General features: G+C 34.9%; 1 protein-coding gene across 1 annotated transcript; it reads right to left on the bottom strand.

Moving 5' to 3' along the window:
* Positions 1–2,376: 2,376 nt before the first annotated feature.
* Positions 2,377–16,218, bottom strand: LOC123546341 (peroxidase-like). Its single transcript, XM_053550686.1, has 13 exons — positions 16,097–16,218; positions 12,408–12,597; positions 11,495–11,642; positions 10,503–10,717; positions 8,728–8,968; positions 8,376–8,482; positions 7,924–8,025; positions 6,853–6,951; positions 5,742–6,333; positions 5,511–5,627; positions 4,886–5,055; positions 4,242–4,344; positions 2,377–3,691 (listed from the first exon to the last, which is right to left on the bottom strand). Exons 2-13 carry the CDS (start codon positions 12,595–12,597, stop codon positions 3,631–3,633), a joined length of 2,145 nt encoding a protein of 714 aa, XP_053406661.1. The 5' UTR covers positions 16,097–16,218; the 3' UTR covers positions 2,377–3,630.
* Between the last annotated feature and the right edge of the window lie 1,603 nt (positions 16,219–17,821).

Here is a 17,821-nt window from a genome sequence, read left to right as displayed (position 1 = left end):
AGGAGATTTCATCGCACGTGTAATATGGTAACAAGAGGCATGATACGTAAACCAAACAAATGCTCATTTAAACCCCAGTACTAAATAAACCTTTAGACCAACAGACACATTTACTTAATATCATTTTATATGGCGACACCATTAAGGGTCCGACGAAAAAAACTTCCCTTCATTTACTCCCCCACCTCTCCCTAACATTTATGACAAGAATGGATAAATATATCTAAAGCAAGTTTTGTTATTTTCGAGCTGTAGAATCTGCAGAAATGATATGATCTAAATGTAGAAAAAATGCAAGTTTTACAACAATGCTTACTTTATTCTCTTGGAATTGCTTATTACGTTTCCATATATTAGTGTGAGGAAAACACTTGAACTAGAATATTTGCCAGGACTCACCCACCACGAACCTGCACTTTCAGAGAATGGAGCCAATGTGCTCCGAGTAGGACGAATTAGGATTTTAAGCTTTTATGCATTTCACAGCGTTGTAATATATAAATGCCAACAGCTTTGTAATCAACTATGATAATTTTTAATTTAGTTTCTGTTCTGAAAGTTTACATCAGAAACAATTAGCACTTATAAGCACTAATATAAGAGGTGTGTTTAAAATGTGAATACTGGGTATATTTTGTGGGCAAATGATAAATCATCAAATACTTCCCAAGCTATTTGACCTACTTTGACACAACTGTTTGGCCTTACAACATGAATTGTTATGCAATCTTTTCAAACATGCACACTTCTCCAACAATTATATGTTTAAAATGGAAAATATACAGTTTATTTCAGAACATGTTAATTCTGCACAGGTTTTTCTCCATGAATGGTCTTAAATGCATTTTAAGAACACACATCCCACACCTCGCATACAAAACAAACATACGAGGACAAAACGAACAATAAAGGAAAAACAGTTGGGCACTGCCTTGGAAATGGTCAGTGGCCAAAAACAGCACTGGGAGTAAAACAAATTAAACCTGTTATGGTACGCACCCAACCACACTCTTACCCCCACACCATTTTTCCAGACACTTCAGTGTAATAAAAGTATCCCCCCCCCAGGTGAATTATTATACACGTAATAGAAACAAAAAGGCATTGCATGTAAAACACAAAAATACTCCTGTATAAATATATAAAAAGCAAACCTTAAGAACCAAAAACGTATGTACTCAATGCCTTTACAGAAGACAGAGCAACAAGAGAAACCCCCTTTAAAGGGGCCCCGGGACTAAAACTAACCTTTCATCAGTATACTGTACACTCAATCGTGGTTACACCCAATAGTGGCGATCTAATGTTGGCGTCTATCACTAGAACGCCTAAAACAATCATATTACATCGGTACGAAGCAGTTCTTTTGGGTTTAAATAGTGAAATACAGTACTTTTTTCTGACCCACATGTTTAATGCTCTACACCTCCCTGCCTATAAAGGTATGGTACAGTAAAAGTGCAATAACCTGTTAGTAACCAAAGATCACAAGACAGGCTGTCAATGGTTGTTCCAAAACAAAAGCCGTGATGTATGGAAATCGGAGCTTTTCGTCCAAAGCTACAAAACTTTGGGAAAACCCTTTCCGGGTTTTAGGATTAGGGAAGTTGGCAGCCTAGCTGTTTTCAAAATCTACAAAAAACGTCTTTGTACAACATTTCGCAAACTGACCGATACCTACTTTTTTCATGTCAAGGCGCAGATCAAGGTTTATCGTAAAGTCAGGGTTACTTAATGTTTCAATAGTGTATGTCTTGTTTTGTTGTATCTAAAATTGTTTGTATTCATGTTTTGTTAATGTCAAAAGGCAATATTTTGTTTCTTTTGAATTTGTAATTGTATTTTTGGAATGTATACTGTGAAGCACTTTTGAACGTGTAAATGTGCAAGAAAAGAATGCTATATAAACCTGGTATAATAACAACGACAACAACAACAATTAATAATGATAAAATCAATAATAATAACTAAACAACACGCAATGAGAACAGGCATTTGTATACTCTGTGGCAAACACACCAAAATGGGAATCTACAAGATTTAATTGAGTTACTTAGACTTAATTTGTTAATTAAAAGTCCCTCAACCTTAGTCTCCTCCATGTTCCAAAGTTACAAGACAGAGTAAAATAAAAGTTATCCGTGTTGGGTGAATCGTTTACAAACGTTATGGTAAAACATGTGTTTTAGAGGACAAGCTTTGTAATTCAGACAGGGAGATGTTTTTTTTTTAATTTGAAAAGAACGATACCTTTTTTAGGCATGCATCAAACATACAGTGATTATAATCAAAACTACCACACTCAATCATCTATGTAACATGACAGATTTAATTTTACTGGCATTCAATGCATATAAATAAAAACAATACTTTCTACCAGAACCATTTATTCTTTCAAAACTGTATATCTCTAAATTGTTGTTAAAACATACTTATGTGACAGGTGCAATATGTTTCAAGCAATACAGGTAACACAATTTTAAGATAAACAAACTTAGAACAAAAACGTTATACATTCGTAAAAGGTCATGTATTTAATATTTAATTAAGTTTACAAAGAATTTGTGAAAAGCATCAATACATAAGATTAATGGTCTTACTTTTATTGCACACTTAATACTTTTAACCTATTTTATTACAACACAAACGATATAAAAAATCAGTCCAGTCTTTGTTTTATACATATCTACAGAACAAAGTACTTTTTGAAAGACGTTATAAAAACTTGATAACTAAGGCCTAAAAAAATCTTTGTTTCCGGTAACATGCTCAAAAAAAAATTAGGGTAGGTAGGTCGAAATGTTTTGTTGGGTTTTTTCTGGAATTTTTTTATTAAGTGAAACTTTTCGGAAATTATTTTTGTGTCAAAAAATGAATGGAAATAAGGTGGCTTTTAGAGCATCAGTAAGTTGATTTCTAACACCACTGACCTCATTTAAAGCATAAAAGTGCAGTTTTGCAACTTTTTGTTAAAAAGTTGATAAAAAAAATCTCCAAGACCATAAAAACATTTAGGGTCGGGCCAAAACTTTAGGGTAGGTCGGGATACCGGAAACAAACAATTTTTTACGCCTAACTGAGAGATTGACACAATGCATAAACATGTCATTAATTTAGGAATGGTCTTAAATGTTCGTGCCGCTGTCAACAGATAAAAAATAACATCTGGTTTTCGTGACACTGCCAACAGTTAAAATGTAACACCTGGTTTTCATTAGCGAAACATATTTTGATCTTAAAAGCAACACAAACGGTTTTTCTTCGATTTTGAAGAAATTGATTTCACCAAATATACCCACTTTGCGCATATTGAAATTACTCGACAATGCATATATAGAAAGAATAAAATAACGTTCTATGAAAGTTCTTATATGAAAGTGTCTATATTGTATAGAATTTGGAAGGAACAATGAACATATCTGCTTGTATAGTATAGAAGTACACCCTTATATGAACTCTCGATTTTTCATTATTTGTATGTAAGTCAAGTCACAATACTAGTAACTGAACTGAATTTTTTCAACTGAAACGTGTCAAAGTCTTATGGTGCAATGACTGTTAGAATGTCAGATTTTCCACAGGTTTGAACATATACATCTTCAAAACACCTCAAGTCATCTCCTTTGTTGTTTACATCTGCCACAGGGAGAAGTCGATGTCATCAAGCATGTTGCAATTCACCATTGGATTACTGAAATAGACACAATTAGTGTTTACACTAAACTCACAACTAGTGTTAACACACAATAAAGTCTACAATTAACACAGTAAACACACAATTAAGATAGATATCGTTTTTCAAAAGTCTCAAAGAGCGTTCACAGCTTAAATAAGAAGCTAGCACACGATGCTTCTTTCTGACACGACAATGGATTCAACACAAAAGACATAAATAATCAATCGGCTACTAGTCCGGATTCTGTAAACAATTATTGCAATCTTAAGTTTATCTCAACACGCAGAGCTAACAAATTACCATCTGGAATCTTATTAAACGCAAGATTTTCTTATTGCAAAATTAACATGAAAAAATATATCATATATAACAACATCTCATGTATAGTTTGTTGATATACCATATATAAAATTGAGAAATCCTTGATCTTGTCATCATGCAATATGTCTTATGTCGCTAGCAAAATCACAAACAGTTAAACCTTAAGCAGTTCAGTTGTATGTGTCTTAGATATTTGAAACTTGAAAATTAGCTAAAGCTGACGTCCCTAGGTATGATAACTTACTTTTGCCCGGGCATACGGAACGGGTTCATCTGAACATGGGGAATATGAAAATGTAGGCACATCAGTTTGGCCAAATTCATCTTTTTGATAGAATTTAACTGATCTGAAAAGATAAACAAACTGTGTATAAAAAATGAAGTCTATCTTTGATAAACAAAATCTAAATATACAACAAATGTCTCAGTGTCTGCAAAGAGCAATGTCACACTCCTCTTTTTGATAGAATTCAGCTGATCTGGAAAGATAAACAAAATGTGTATTATAGAATGTTACATGTTTTTGATAAAACAGAATGTACTTCTGTGTGATATGTTTTATTACAAAATACTAAACTGTCACCCAAGACTTCAGTGAACTATATAGGCCCTACTGACACGTTTCCTTGGGACTTGTTTTAACTCACTTTAACATATTTTTGTTTTATATACATGTCATCAGGTAACTAAGACAAAAATGTTGGTAATTAGCCACAAGAGAAAATGTTTAACTTGGAGTTCAAGATATATTTCTCTCTCCTTTTTTTCAACAGTTAACTGTAAACGCATGTAGCAAAGGTACGCCTAATAATGTGGACAGACAGAACTGAACTTAATTGGCACAAGCGGGTCCCTCGAATTTAAACTAAACAAAAAGAAAAAACTAACTGGCATTGAATCCTGTGTTTTGGTTATTGTTTTCATAGTAAAACCTGTCTCCGTATTTCAGGTTGTAAAACTGTTGTCCTATAAGGCAGCTAAACAGCGGTCCAATCACACCTCCCTCAACTGGTGTCTCCGAAATGCCGCCCGAGAATACGTCAATATCATCAGGGTGCCTGTACAGTTGGAGGTTGGTTATTGTATATATATTCCAACATGAAATTTTCCGAAGAAGGCAATAAAAGAAGCATTAGTTCAGTTCATAAATAAACATAACACGTGTAAAGATTAAATTACTTTTATATTATTTATTGTAAAATATACAATAAAAACAATGACAAAAGATAATAGCAGAAAGTAGTGAATGGTTTTAAAGTGACACGCCTTCAGATATATAATTATTAATATCAACATTATATAGCGAAGTTATGCTACATTTACGATAGAAGAATGCCGAATTGGTTAAATAATTTAGGACGCACTCCCACCGGAATTGTCGAATATAAGCGCTCATTACCAATAAAAAGTATATCCTGCATACCAAATTAACTGTCGTGTTAAAACCAAATTATGGGATTGATTTCGAAATAAATTACATGTATCAACTATTTTGGAAGAACGGAACACGTACCTGTATATGGAGTAAAGCTTCTTTGCATTTTCTGGAGTATGGTTTATAAGTCCACCTGCCTGGGTACCGAAGTGCATGGCATATGGAAGTCCACAGTACTTTCTCCAATCATTGTATCTGTAACAGATTTAATGAGTTCAATGTTTATAATTATTTTCGCCCCAAAATACTAGATCTTGTAAGGAAGCAATCTAAGCAATCATATTTAATTCCAAAAAGACTTAGACTTACCCTGGAACTCCATGGTCCCTCCCTCTTTGAATATTCAAAGAAATTAGATCGAAACTCCGTCCATTCATATCTAAAAATAGATTATTTCTGACACTGTCAACGATTTTCTCGTCGGCCTTACTGGACGGATGTAACGACAGCCCAAGTCCAACATAAGTGCATCCCATTGCCCTATCACTAAAAATCATGGCGGGGCGATTGAAGGCCATTTCATTTCTCACGTACGTCCCTCGCTCCTTCATGAAAAGCACGGAGTTTTGTAGGAGGGTGTGACCGAAACGGAAGGCAGCTGCGCCGAATACGTTAGATATCGTGGGATTTATTGATTGGTCGTAAACGTTATTGTGCCCCATGGGCAATGAAGCAAGGCCCATTTGCATAGTAAACCTGTCCCCTATGACGTGTGGCAGCCAGTGGGTGTAAGTTATATGTTGATACTCGGCGATAACGATTTTTCGTGCTTCCTGATACAGATCCTCATCACACATGTTCGGGTTCATCTTTTGTAATATGCTGGCAACTCGATTATGTTCCCGCAGAAACATGATCTGCTGAGCTGTCAGACCTGGCATGACGTGTATTCTGAAATCACCTGAATCAAAATATAAAACTTAAACATATTGTATTTGTTAGTTACTACTTTTAAAATAGCATAAATGGAGCAGTGAAAAAAGGTGAAAAGCCACATTGAATTTCAAAGAATCCAGCCACTTTTAAAGTTCTTACAGATACAAGCCTGTAAAATACACCATATAAAACTTTAATTGTACGATTGTACGGGAAAAGTACAAATTTTACCTGGCTGCTTTTAATTTACATGTCTATAAATTCAATTGTTTTCCGGCTACATCTATGAGAAATATGACGGACTAGGTAGACCAATATTTAATAATGGGATTGCTTTCACATCACTACTTGCGTAGTGTTATCGTGTATTTGTTTTTGGAAGAAAGCTAATATATATATAGTATTTTATATTAAAATCGCAGTTAAGTAATACAAAATCAACATAATTTGTTTATCTTACGCGTTATAACCTGTCACTCCGTAAAAGGACGACAGCGAAAGGTATATCCTGACAAAACAAAGTCTTTTTGCAATCTATATTTACCTGATTTCATACAATAATCTCCCTGGCTTTGCAGTTCACAGTGTGTTTGATCCTCCAGTCCAGCTGGGAAGAGGCCAGTGTCTGTCATACGAAGTTTCCCTACATATCAAAACTAGAACTTTATTGTTTTCCGTTAACGTAAGTCAAGATGAATATTTATGTATTTTTATTTTGCTGCGTATCAGGACTTCAATACAGACCTGAATCTAAAAAACTTGCTTCATTAATGCTTTTGAGTAACCAGTATGTACTCTTACCGCCCTGCCAAATATGTTTAAATGAAAACGTGACGATTTGTAGCCATGCATGTTCCAATCAAATCTATAAGAAAAACATATTAAGAACGCAACCAAGCAAGATAACAGCAGACTCGATTTGACTGACTCTGTTAGTTAGTTCTTGAGTTTAATATCCCTCAAGTCCCCTTACATCAGCTTAAGGAGAATTCTATTATTCAATGATACTGAATGAAAGAGTCGAAGTATGGACCAACATTTTACGGCCGCCACTCTGAATGTCAACACTACTATTATGAATTTTAATGACTCTTTAAAACGATCCTATTGAAGCTTAGAACGCAACAAAGCAAAATAGAAGTAGACTCAAAATGATTGTGCTTGCTCATTAGAGGTGATGGTGAACGCCAAGAAGAAGAAGAAGATTAGAGGTGATGAATCGTGTGGTACCATACATATTCCCTCGCATTGGCAAGCTCTTACATGAAAATAATATTAAATTGGCTCAATGACTACAATGTCTTTAATTTGTTTACGAACGAAAAACAGAAATTAATGTTTCACCATGCAGAACAACTTTGCACTGTGCCAATACAAGATATAAGTTTTGCAATCTGTTATTTTACGCACAATAGAAGAATAAAAGCATAAATATGACATCTTGACATTTGACTGTTTGTACAAATTTGGCTTTATTTGCACAAGTATCTAGAAATGAAATGAAACTTTCCATGTAGCCACTGGTGAATGTTTGTCTTGTTTGCCTCAAGTTCCCAGTTAGGATTTTGTAACTATTTTATAGTGTCCAATATAAAGCGTAAAAATCTGCACTTGCCATTTTGGAAAGATCTGATCTTGCCAGCATCTTCATCATTGTGTCCATAAAGGTAAGAGGCATCGAGATATGAAGTCGCCTGGTTGAGCTGATTCCGTCGACCTGAAGGATGTTAATGAATAGTTGTATAAACCAATATGTATGTGTTACTTTCAAAGTATTTGTTTCACACTTGAAGCAATTATTTCTAGGCATTTCTGTGGTATTTCCTTAGTAAGGACGACTATTGATCCCGGCATCTGTATCCGTATCATCAATATCTTAGACAAAACAATTTATTCAACAGACACATACACAGCCTACAGCTTAAACTCAAATCTTACGCATGCTTAACGTGTTAATTTTTACGCACATATCAAACAACTGAATGCTTGTGCACGAAAAGAGAACTGCACTATAGATATGACACTGCTTCATGTAAAGTTCTGAGGACAAAAAAACACTTGCTATACCTATATCACACGTATCACTATGTCCAGCGATAGATCGAACAAAGTTCATACAGGATTCCTGAAATCTTTCATCGCCAGGTTCTATAGCAATCGGGAAACATTCAGTTCTGAAAAGATGAAGGAGTACAAATGTCACAGAACAGGCAGGTTTTACTGTAAGAATTTATTTAATGAAGTGGACACGCATACGTTATAAGATATTAAATCATATTCTGCGTGGACACTTATGCAATTGATTTGAGTTTCTGTATCTTGCTTTACCTGATAAATTAAGTCGTTAGCATGTGTCTTCTCGAACATCTTTGTAAACCCTAAAGCATGACTGACGGTCCAATATTTAAAAAAAATCTACCTTTGCACGAGAACCTCTTGAGTCAGGTTACAACAGATCACTGTTGCATCATTAGCTCCTCGTGCTATAGCTGTGTCTGTAAGGTCATGGTCGATCATCTGTCCCCATTGCATCACGTACAAGCTGAGGTCCCTCTCCTTCATGGGACAGCATGGATCTTGGCTGTGAACGATATTACTCACAGTCCTCGCACTCGGTAAAAATTCCCCGGTCATACTTGTTTGACGTGGTAAACCGATATCTGGAAACGATACCATTACACCACTACACAGATACATGCCAGGTTACAAGTAATTTTATTTTACTGAAGCTCAATATATTCTTCGATTCTTTTAACAAAAATAAATTGAAATTTCAAAGGAATAAACAATACGATTTAGAAATCTTCACACAAGATAAATATGAAACATTCAGCCAGATGATTGCTTCATATATATATAATAGGGTTATTATAATAGTAGCTCGATCTGGGATGCCGTATTCGGCTCCAGTGGATTTTGCCAGATCAGATCTCACGGGGAGCGCAAGCGCCGAGTGTGATCCGTCCTTGTAAAATTCACGAGAACCGGATACAAAATCCCAGATCTAGCTACTGTTGCAATGACCCTTTTATTCATTATACCTGTTGTTTTGTTATCGAACAAAGTCGATCTTAAAATAGAAATGAGTGAAGTTTTTGTGTGCGCTATTTATAGAACTGCGTCAGGTCATACATATTAAATGAAAGTATCCCGGCAACATTCAAAACAAAAGGTACAATACGGAATTTTAACTGCCTGTTCATATTTACTTGTGAAAGAAATACAAGCTGTATTTTTGACAGAATTTATATAGGTATATAATAATAGTAAAGATTTGCATTTAGAATAGTGTATTTGGCACTTAGCCTTATCTATTTCTATACAACAACTCAATGAAACGAGTACTTACATTATAATCTGACGGTAGACACAGTACTTATACATTGTTTGTTTTTTTTTATCGTAACTGATGTGTCTTCTCAGTACTTAGATGCAGAATAGATCTGTCATCTTTTGTAAATTACGTAGTTCTGTCAGCATTGATCAAAAGAGTTTGACAGAAAATATAAACCCAGAGTATGAAGTTGTATACATTCTAGGCTGTTATATGAATTTAATTACAAATATCTGTCATAAAAATACAATTGAAACACTGATTTAAGAGCTGTGTAAAATCGAAAAAGGGAAATGACTATCAAAGTTTGTCATTTGTTTTTAACTAAGATAATGGGTACTTTTCTTGCCATCAATAGAAAGAATACGAAACCCCACGGTTTCTCTCTTGTCACGTGTTCTATTGAAATTATGCAAATAATTCATAAGAAATCGATTTTTCAAAGACATCAGCACTGAAAGGGACGACCCAAAATTAATATGAGCAATGTGAATGAATTTTATGGTGATATTTCCTTGAATTTTTTTTTATGAATATTTTATTCATGTTGTGAGTGGGCCAAAAGGGAAATAGAACAAAGCCTGCAACGTATCTTGTGGGGAAAATTAAGAACTGTGGACAGATGTAGACAGGCCTGTGTAAATAGTTGGAAGAAAGGTCCCTGATTGTGTAAAAGGTAATTCTAGCACAACATCACGAGCATATCTATTTTACCTAAGTTATCCTTTTTATAAATTCACAGGAAACTGTACAGGGCAAGGAAAAATGACACTTTCGTATGTAAGACGGTTTATCTATAGATGTTAACGGGAGTTTTCTGGAGCTTTTTTTTTTCGCCAATGAAATAGGGTGTTACATACCGTCCATATAGTTAGGTTTTAAAAACCTTAGATGGGGTCTGTTAGAACGTCCCCATAGCGGATTCTGTAAGTTATTGCAAGATCCATCGATAGTTCTATATTTAGCGCTGGCATCACAGATTGCGTCACGTCGAATACAGAATGGTGAAATTAGTTCATGCCAGATTTGCGGTACACCAGGACACTGGTACAACTCGTCAGGGCCAACACCGAGACTAGAAAATAAAGTAGCAAAAATGTTGTACAAAATGATTGATTATTCTCATTGTAGTTTGGTGTGATATTCATCAAAACTTTGGAAATAAGTCAGGCCCGTGTGCAGGATTTGTTTGCTGGGGGGGGGGGGGGGGGGGGGTGGGGCCAACTGGGGTGGGTTTGGGGGGGTATCCCTCCCATGCGAAATTTTTTTAATATGGCATAAAGATGGGATTTTCTGCTACCTGAAACACCTTAAGGATGCATGGATGTTCATATTTAAGGAAAGTCTATTTAATCATTCTCAAGCCTTTCAGTTTTATGATGATTGTACAGTCACAGTGTATGGACTTATTTTTTGTATGTACCCGTTGAAAAAAAATGTTGACGTTTCAAGATGATTTTAAGTAGACTGCTCCTAGACTATGATTAATTTTTTTCACATTTTTATGATTTCATGTAGTGAACTGAGTCAGTCTATATACTTTGTCCAATATTACATTTTAAACATCAGTCCTTAAAGAAAATCTTAGAATAGGGTGGCTTTTTGTCTCTATGACATAAAAAAAGAAAAAAATCATAGAAATATCGTAATTATCAGTCTAAGGGCTAGTCTAATTATTAAGGGTATCCTAATTGCAAAATGGCCAATGTTTTTAGATTCTAACAAAACAAATAGTATTATTTACATTTCTAATTTATCATAGCACTTAAGTAAGAAACAAAGCGGGCCTGCTTTTCAAATTTACTGTATAATGATAAGCAGATTACATTTCTGACTATTAAATGAAGACCACGTCTGAGTGATATACTTCGTTGCGTATTGAACAATATAGCCACTGTCTACTTGCACCGACGCCGGCAGGTTGAGATGTGAGAAAGCGGCATAGTGTTGATGGTACGTTTTCGGCATGTATGGTGTTGGGTTCATAGCCTCGTCATGACCTATATAACAAAAGTTACTTGTAAAACATACATGCCCCCCTATGCTAGTATGTCGAACTGGTAAGTGGGTTTGTATTTTTCACCTACTGATTCCTGAAACAATAGGGGTCATTTACGGACCACAAACAGTTCGACAGACCTAGACAAAACATTTTTCACGTATTTGACTGGAAACGGTTTTCAGTCGCAAGATCACTGTGACCTTGAACATTAAACAACAGTGGCCAATTACCGACCATAGGCAATCACCCTATGAAGTTTGACAACTGTAGGCAAAATCATGCTGTAGGTATTGATTCCCAATGGTCCACCTATGGACTGATGGACGGATGGACCGACCAATATGAATAACACAATACACTCTGTCCCCCCACCTGCACCCTTCTCCCCGTTTCGAAATGTTCAAAAATATGCTTTAATACTTAGCCTGCATTATTGATAACAGTTTCCAATATCATTACTATGTTTGTTTATAGCAAGAAGCTGCACTTCAGTAAAATATCAAAGTTATCTTTATTCGTAATATTTCAAAAAAATAGAACTGGTTTGTATGGAAACAGAATACAAAAAGACACGGTGGTTGAAAAATGCACATCGTTAAATGGATACAAACTAATATATCCAAGGATAGTTTTACCATATGATAATGAAATGCATCAGAAATAAGGCATAGGAAATGAATAGGGCATTGTTGTACTATAACGATCTAGATTCTTTCTTGTCGTTGTGACAATATTTTGCAAGAACACCAATATGGAAACCTACCAGTCATACTGAGGTACTCATTCGTTTGTTTCTCACTGGCTAGGGAAGCCCTTGCCTTGGTTATCGCCTGCATGATAATGGCTCGAATCTGCATCATGTTCATTCCCGCACATGATCCGCCCATCATTTGCGCATGCGCACACCATGTCACCAGTGGACAGAAAAACAGCAGCAGTCGCATTACCGACATCTTTAACACAGAGAAAAAATAATGTATATAATACAAGTCCGATACTTTTCAAACTGGTGGGGATACCTGCAACAGTCATTATTGTGTAGCTATGAAGTTCTTTTCATCAAAATGTACACTAACTGGTGTTATTACATGACTGTATTCTATTGTTTCTCTGATTGGCTGAAAACAGTTCGAAAAGTAATGAGTACATATCATATCAACTTATCTTGGGTTATAAATAGTACGAAAATAAAAATAGATCGAAATAGGTGCTTGGAAAACCAATATCAACCTGATCTGGTCTAAATTTATTCCTTATATCTTTATTAAAGTTACAATTGTAATAACAAGACTGACTTTACATTTATTCATGTAACAAAACAATTATTGACTTTTTCATAGTTGGTATCAAGATTTATCAACCCTCAAAAAGTGCTCGGTGAATGTAACTCTTTTCGGGTTGATAAATCCTGATATCAACCTATGAAAAAGTCTATAATTGTATATTGATGACTACTTGCTCTTTTACTATCACTTTTACATCACTATCAATAAACTTCCATAAAGATTTAGCGTTAAGAATAGTGTTGCGTTTCTCAATATAACATACACCTATATCTGACGATACTACAAAATTTATGAGAAATGTGACTGTATTATTATATAACATTAAGAATATTGTGTGAGACATACATTAGTGGACTTTAAAAACGCCTCATCTAAATATTTGGGGGCAAAAAGGTCCAGGGAGATCTTCCTAATAAAAACGAAATATGTGTGATTAACAAAGGTATTAAAATTGTATTTTTTCTGCGATACACGAAGTTATACTACCGCTTATGAAGGTCATATTCGGATAAGTTTTATTCGGATTTACATTATAGAGATTGGGTCGTCGGAATATCCGTTAAAGTCGTTACACCATTAAAGGTTCAATTATTTTTTTCGTTGCAAAACGTAGGTGACGTAGAAAAGTCGATAACGATTGAAACAAAAATCGTTTACTTTTTAAAAAGTTTTTAATTGACTTCAATATGTAATAACATTTATAATTTGTAATTTCACGCTGTGAATTTTGCATATTATGAATTTCAACAAGAGCTCCATGTGCAGATTGGACTATGGTCACGCTTCGAGCATCACAAAAGAAACCATAATAATAATTGTTTCAGACTTCTAGTAGACAACGTGTTGACGCGCAGTCTTCATGTCGCATGTTCGAACCCACAGTGGCCGGGATCATCTCTGTTCAAAACACATTGAATCATGACTGAATTAATCTGAGCGTTGTTTTCATAAATGAGCTAAGATAATGTGCAGGGTTATAAACAAAAGCAAAAAAAAATTTACATGTACACAGTATCTCGTACAGCGTATCACTTTTTTCTAGTTGCTTCAACGTCGCCAAAGTCGCCAATACACATGTTAGGTCAAAGCAAAAGTTTTATGAAAATTCAAATGTATACGCTCAATGATTAAGAATGATTTATTAGTTAGATAATTTTCTCTGACATTCTTGCTTTGTTTCATACATTTCTCGTGAATCTAGATTTGTCATACAAGACCTTCTTCCGCAGTCGGACAAATACATGAAACTGTACAAAATGTTCGTCTTTGAAGTACACCGCATTAACATGTAAGGTTCGAAATGAACACAGGTTTCATGAGTCGTACATGATGTTTTGTCACATAAGGAAAGTCTGAGCCATTAAATCGTTTCCATTTACATAAGCAGGCGCATACAGCCCGTTTAAGAACAAAACTATCATAATTTATTTGTAATTTTCAAAAACTGAATAAACATTCCGTTTTCCTTTTTGTTTATAACCTGCCATTACTTGAATCTTGCCTTTAGTGACAGAACGTTCACATTATTAAGGTAAATGAGCTCAACTAATAAAGAAATAAATCAGGATTTAAACGAATAATATAATGAACAACCAGATATGGTTTTATATGAAACAGTAGTATAATTCTCGCCGTAAAGCATTAATTAGCGTACTACCAAACCCTCTTTGAGAACTATATCACTGGGGTTGTCGATCAGTAGTCTTATTGAAGACTAACTATATCACTGGGATTGTCGATCAGCAGTCTTTTTGAACGACTAACTGTATCACTGGGATTGTCGATCAGCAGTCTTTTTGAACGACTAACTGTATCACTGGGGTTGTCGATCAGCAGTCTTTTTGAACGACTAACTGTATCACTGGGATTGTCGATCAGCAGTCTTTTTGAACGACTAACTGTATCACTGGGATTGTCGATCAGCAGTCTTACTGAACGAGTAACTGTATCACTGGGGTTGTCAGTCAGCAGTCTTTTTGAACGACTAGACTGCATGCTCATTACAGTCCCAGGCTTTTCATTTTATGTTAAAGACAGATAAATCAGATGTCCATACAGAAAATATGCATAATGCCATGGTTAGAAAAGCACTACTTTCAGTATCGCATATGTTCTTATATGAATCAGCGCCAGAAAAGGATGTTATCAAAATGGATTCAATAATAATTCGTACTAATTGAATAAAATATTCAAACATTTGAGAAAACAGTTGTCGAAAGTAAGATTTAACAAGGCATTAAATTAAATGTATTTTATGTCCGTCACAAGACAAGTGGGAGTCACATTATAACGAGGCCATTATCAGCCTTTAACTAGTGGTTACGTAACAAGCACATCATCCCGGTTATTTTCTCTACAGGCGCTTTACCGTATGTTGAAGATTTTCGGTATGTATGTAATGAATCGTCGCAGAGAGAATATGCACAAACTGCAACCTTTGTTTCACTTGTTTCACTGACACAGTGTAATGTATCAGGTTCATCTCAAAACGCTGATAGTTTCTTACAATACTGTTTCCGATAATGACCGAGCTGACAAGAGCAAGAAATAAAATCACAATGACTTCACCATTCTTTTTTCTTTTAGAGTAGTTGCCGGTTAATATTACGTGTTTTTGTATCTCAGGCAGGGCCGATAATCATTATTGATATCGCATCATATTAATCAAATTATTAGACGACTCCTCGTGTCAATCGCTGGTCCATAGTTCTACTGGACTGGTCTAAAGTTCGACACTACATTTTGCTTGGCTGAAGTCAAAACTTGAAAGTTATTTCTGATGTCATGAAATAAACATTTAGTAAATGGCTTGCCGGTCAATATTCAAGTTAGCCCATTAACTAAGTGATTTGTCAACGCTCACTTTTTACGCGTCGATATTATGTACAAACGCATGCTTTCCTATTTTACAAGTTACCAAAACGGTGTATGCCAGATAAGTTAATATGGTTATGCAGACATTAACTTAAAGCTTTTATTAGAAGTGAGTGTGTACTGAAACGGTTTATATTTTCTCAACTTTTACGTTATTTTCATTGACACTTGTAGATAATGATAATGATAAAAAAATAGTATAATTATAATTATACATTGCAATAATTATAAAATAATAACAATAATGATTATTATAATAATAAAAAATATTGTATACAAAATGTTTTCTTACCTTTGTCGTACTTTCCTGTACCAAAGAATGCAGTCTAACACTGGTGATATTTGCGCATGCGCGCTTAAAAGTAAGTCCCGGTCGTGTAAGATTTGTAATCTATCTTGTAATTTCTATAATAAAATTTGTGTTTTATTGCTTTGTTTTCAGTACAGGCGACCAGATTGATGAATACTGGTATATTTGCACATCTTCTAAGGGCTTGACTCACGTTTATCATTCCCCACTTCACAAAAATAATATGATGTTGCTCACGTACGTCTGAGCTTCATAGGAACCATGTTGTATTGGAATAGACGGAAGATATGACACGTTTTTCACGAACATGTAGTAAACATGTAGTAAATTGATTCATTGTATAGCTTTATGTGTTCTTTATAATACGGTTTGTATTTCAAAGAATACATACGAACCGACATAAACTAGATCTATATTCATATTAAGTATTATGCCTGTGCCGGGACTACTTTCATTAAGATTACATAATTCCACGTTTCAGAACAGTTTTTTTTTTTATTTCATTTCTATTTATTATTTTTTTTGTTGACGAATATTGATGAACTTTTGAGTGAACGACCTATGAGATAGTAGGTACATGTACAATTTGACAGAATGTGAAAAAGCTTAGATGTACAATAAAAAGAATCATTCTCTGGATCTATTTGGCTCTCTTGTATTTTACAATGTCGATCTGTGCCCTGTTGGCAAGCCCCACTCGAACTGTAAACAACATCCCATAGCAAGCTTCTGGTAAAGTAACCCTATATATTTGGCTCTCGCTAAATGCATTAATTTATGCCTAAAAAATTGGCATTTAGGCAACAATGCTTTTTTTCTGTAAATAGAAGATTTTAAAAAATCGTGTGCGGACATTCAAACATGCTTTCCATCACGTAACAATTCTGTAGTTGGGATTAAAACATCTATTCAACAGTGATGTGTGTATCACCCTGTACACATTGTTTTATTCTCAGTCTTCATTTTTCTGCGTGCTTGCTCTTTTCACCACGGTTAATGTGTTCACATAAGCGTTGCTTTAAACACGAAAATGATTATTTGATATTCATCTTGATGAATAAGTGTCATGTATTCACTGCCGACATTTGGACGCTAAGATAATGATAAGACAAAACAACTTATTAGCAACCTTATTTAAATAGGCCCTAATTTGACTCTAGTAAGCCTGTCTGATGATTTTACCATATAGAACAGAATCATTAAAAATGAAAGATATGAATTAAAACAAATTAATATTTTAAACAATATGTTGTATTGTGAAAGGCGATAATAGAAGTTAGAGTAATCGCAATTTGCTAAACTAAAAATAGTTTATAATTCGCGCACGTTAAACTTTTCTGAGAAAAAGTACGAAAATTTCTTTCTAAAACGCAATGTCAGTTTTATCAACATGTAATGATATAGATCTAAGCAAATGTATCTTCGAAATTAAAGCAAAACTTAGGCGTATCAAGGATATACTTTTCAACGAGGTCTCTATGACCGAACGGTTAAGGCCACTGACTTCGAATCACTTGTCCCCCGCCGCTCTGGGTTCGAAACCTTTATTTTAGATACAGGCATGACCGGCTAACTAAGCCTAGTTCTTTGCGAATAGACATTCTGGTTCTTTAACGTGCCCGGTGTATAGCACCGATACACGCGAAGCCGTCTTTCCTTTGAATAATCCGTACCTCTTAGTTAGGTGGAAGACACTCAAGAGCATCT

This window comes from Mercenaria mercenaria, chromosome 9 (assembly GCF_021730395.1).
Source record: "Mercenaria mercenaria strain notata chromosome 9, MADL_Memer_1, whole genome shotgun sequence".
In the NCBI taxonomy this organism is placed as follows: domain Eukaryota; kingdom Metazoa; phylum Mollusca; class Bivalvia; order Venerida; family Veneridae; genus Mercenaria; species Mercenaria mercenaria.
This window is presented reverse-complemented; position numbering and strand designations above follow the sequence as displayed.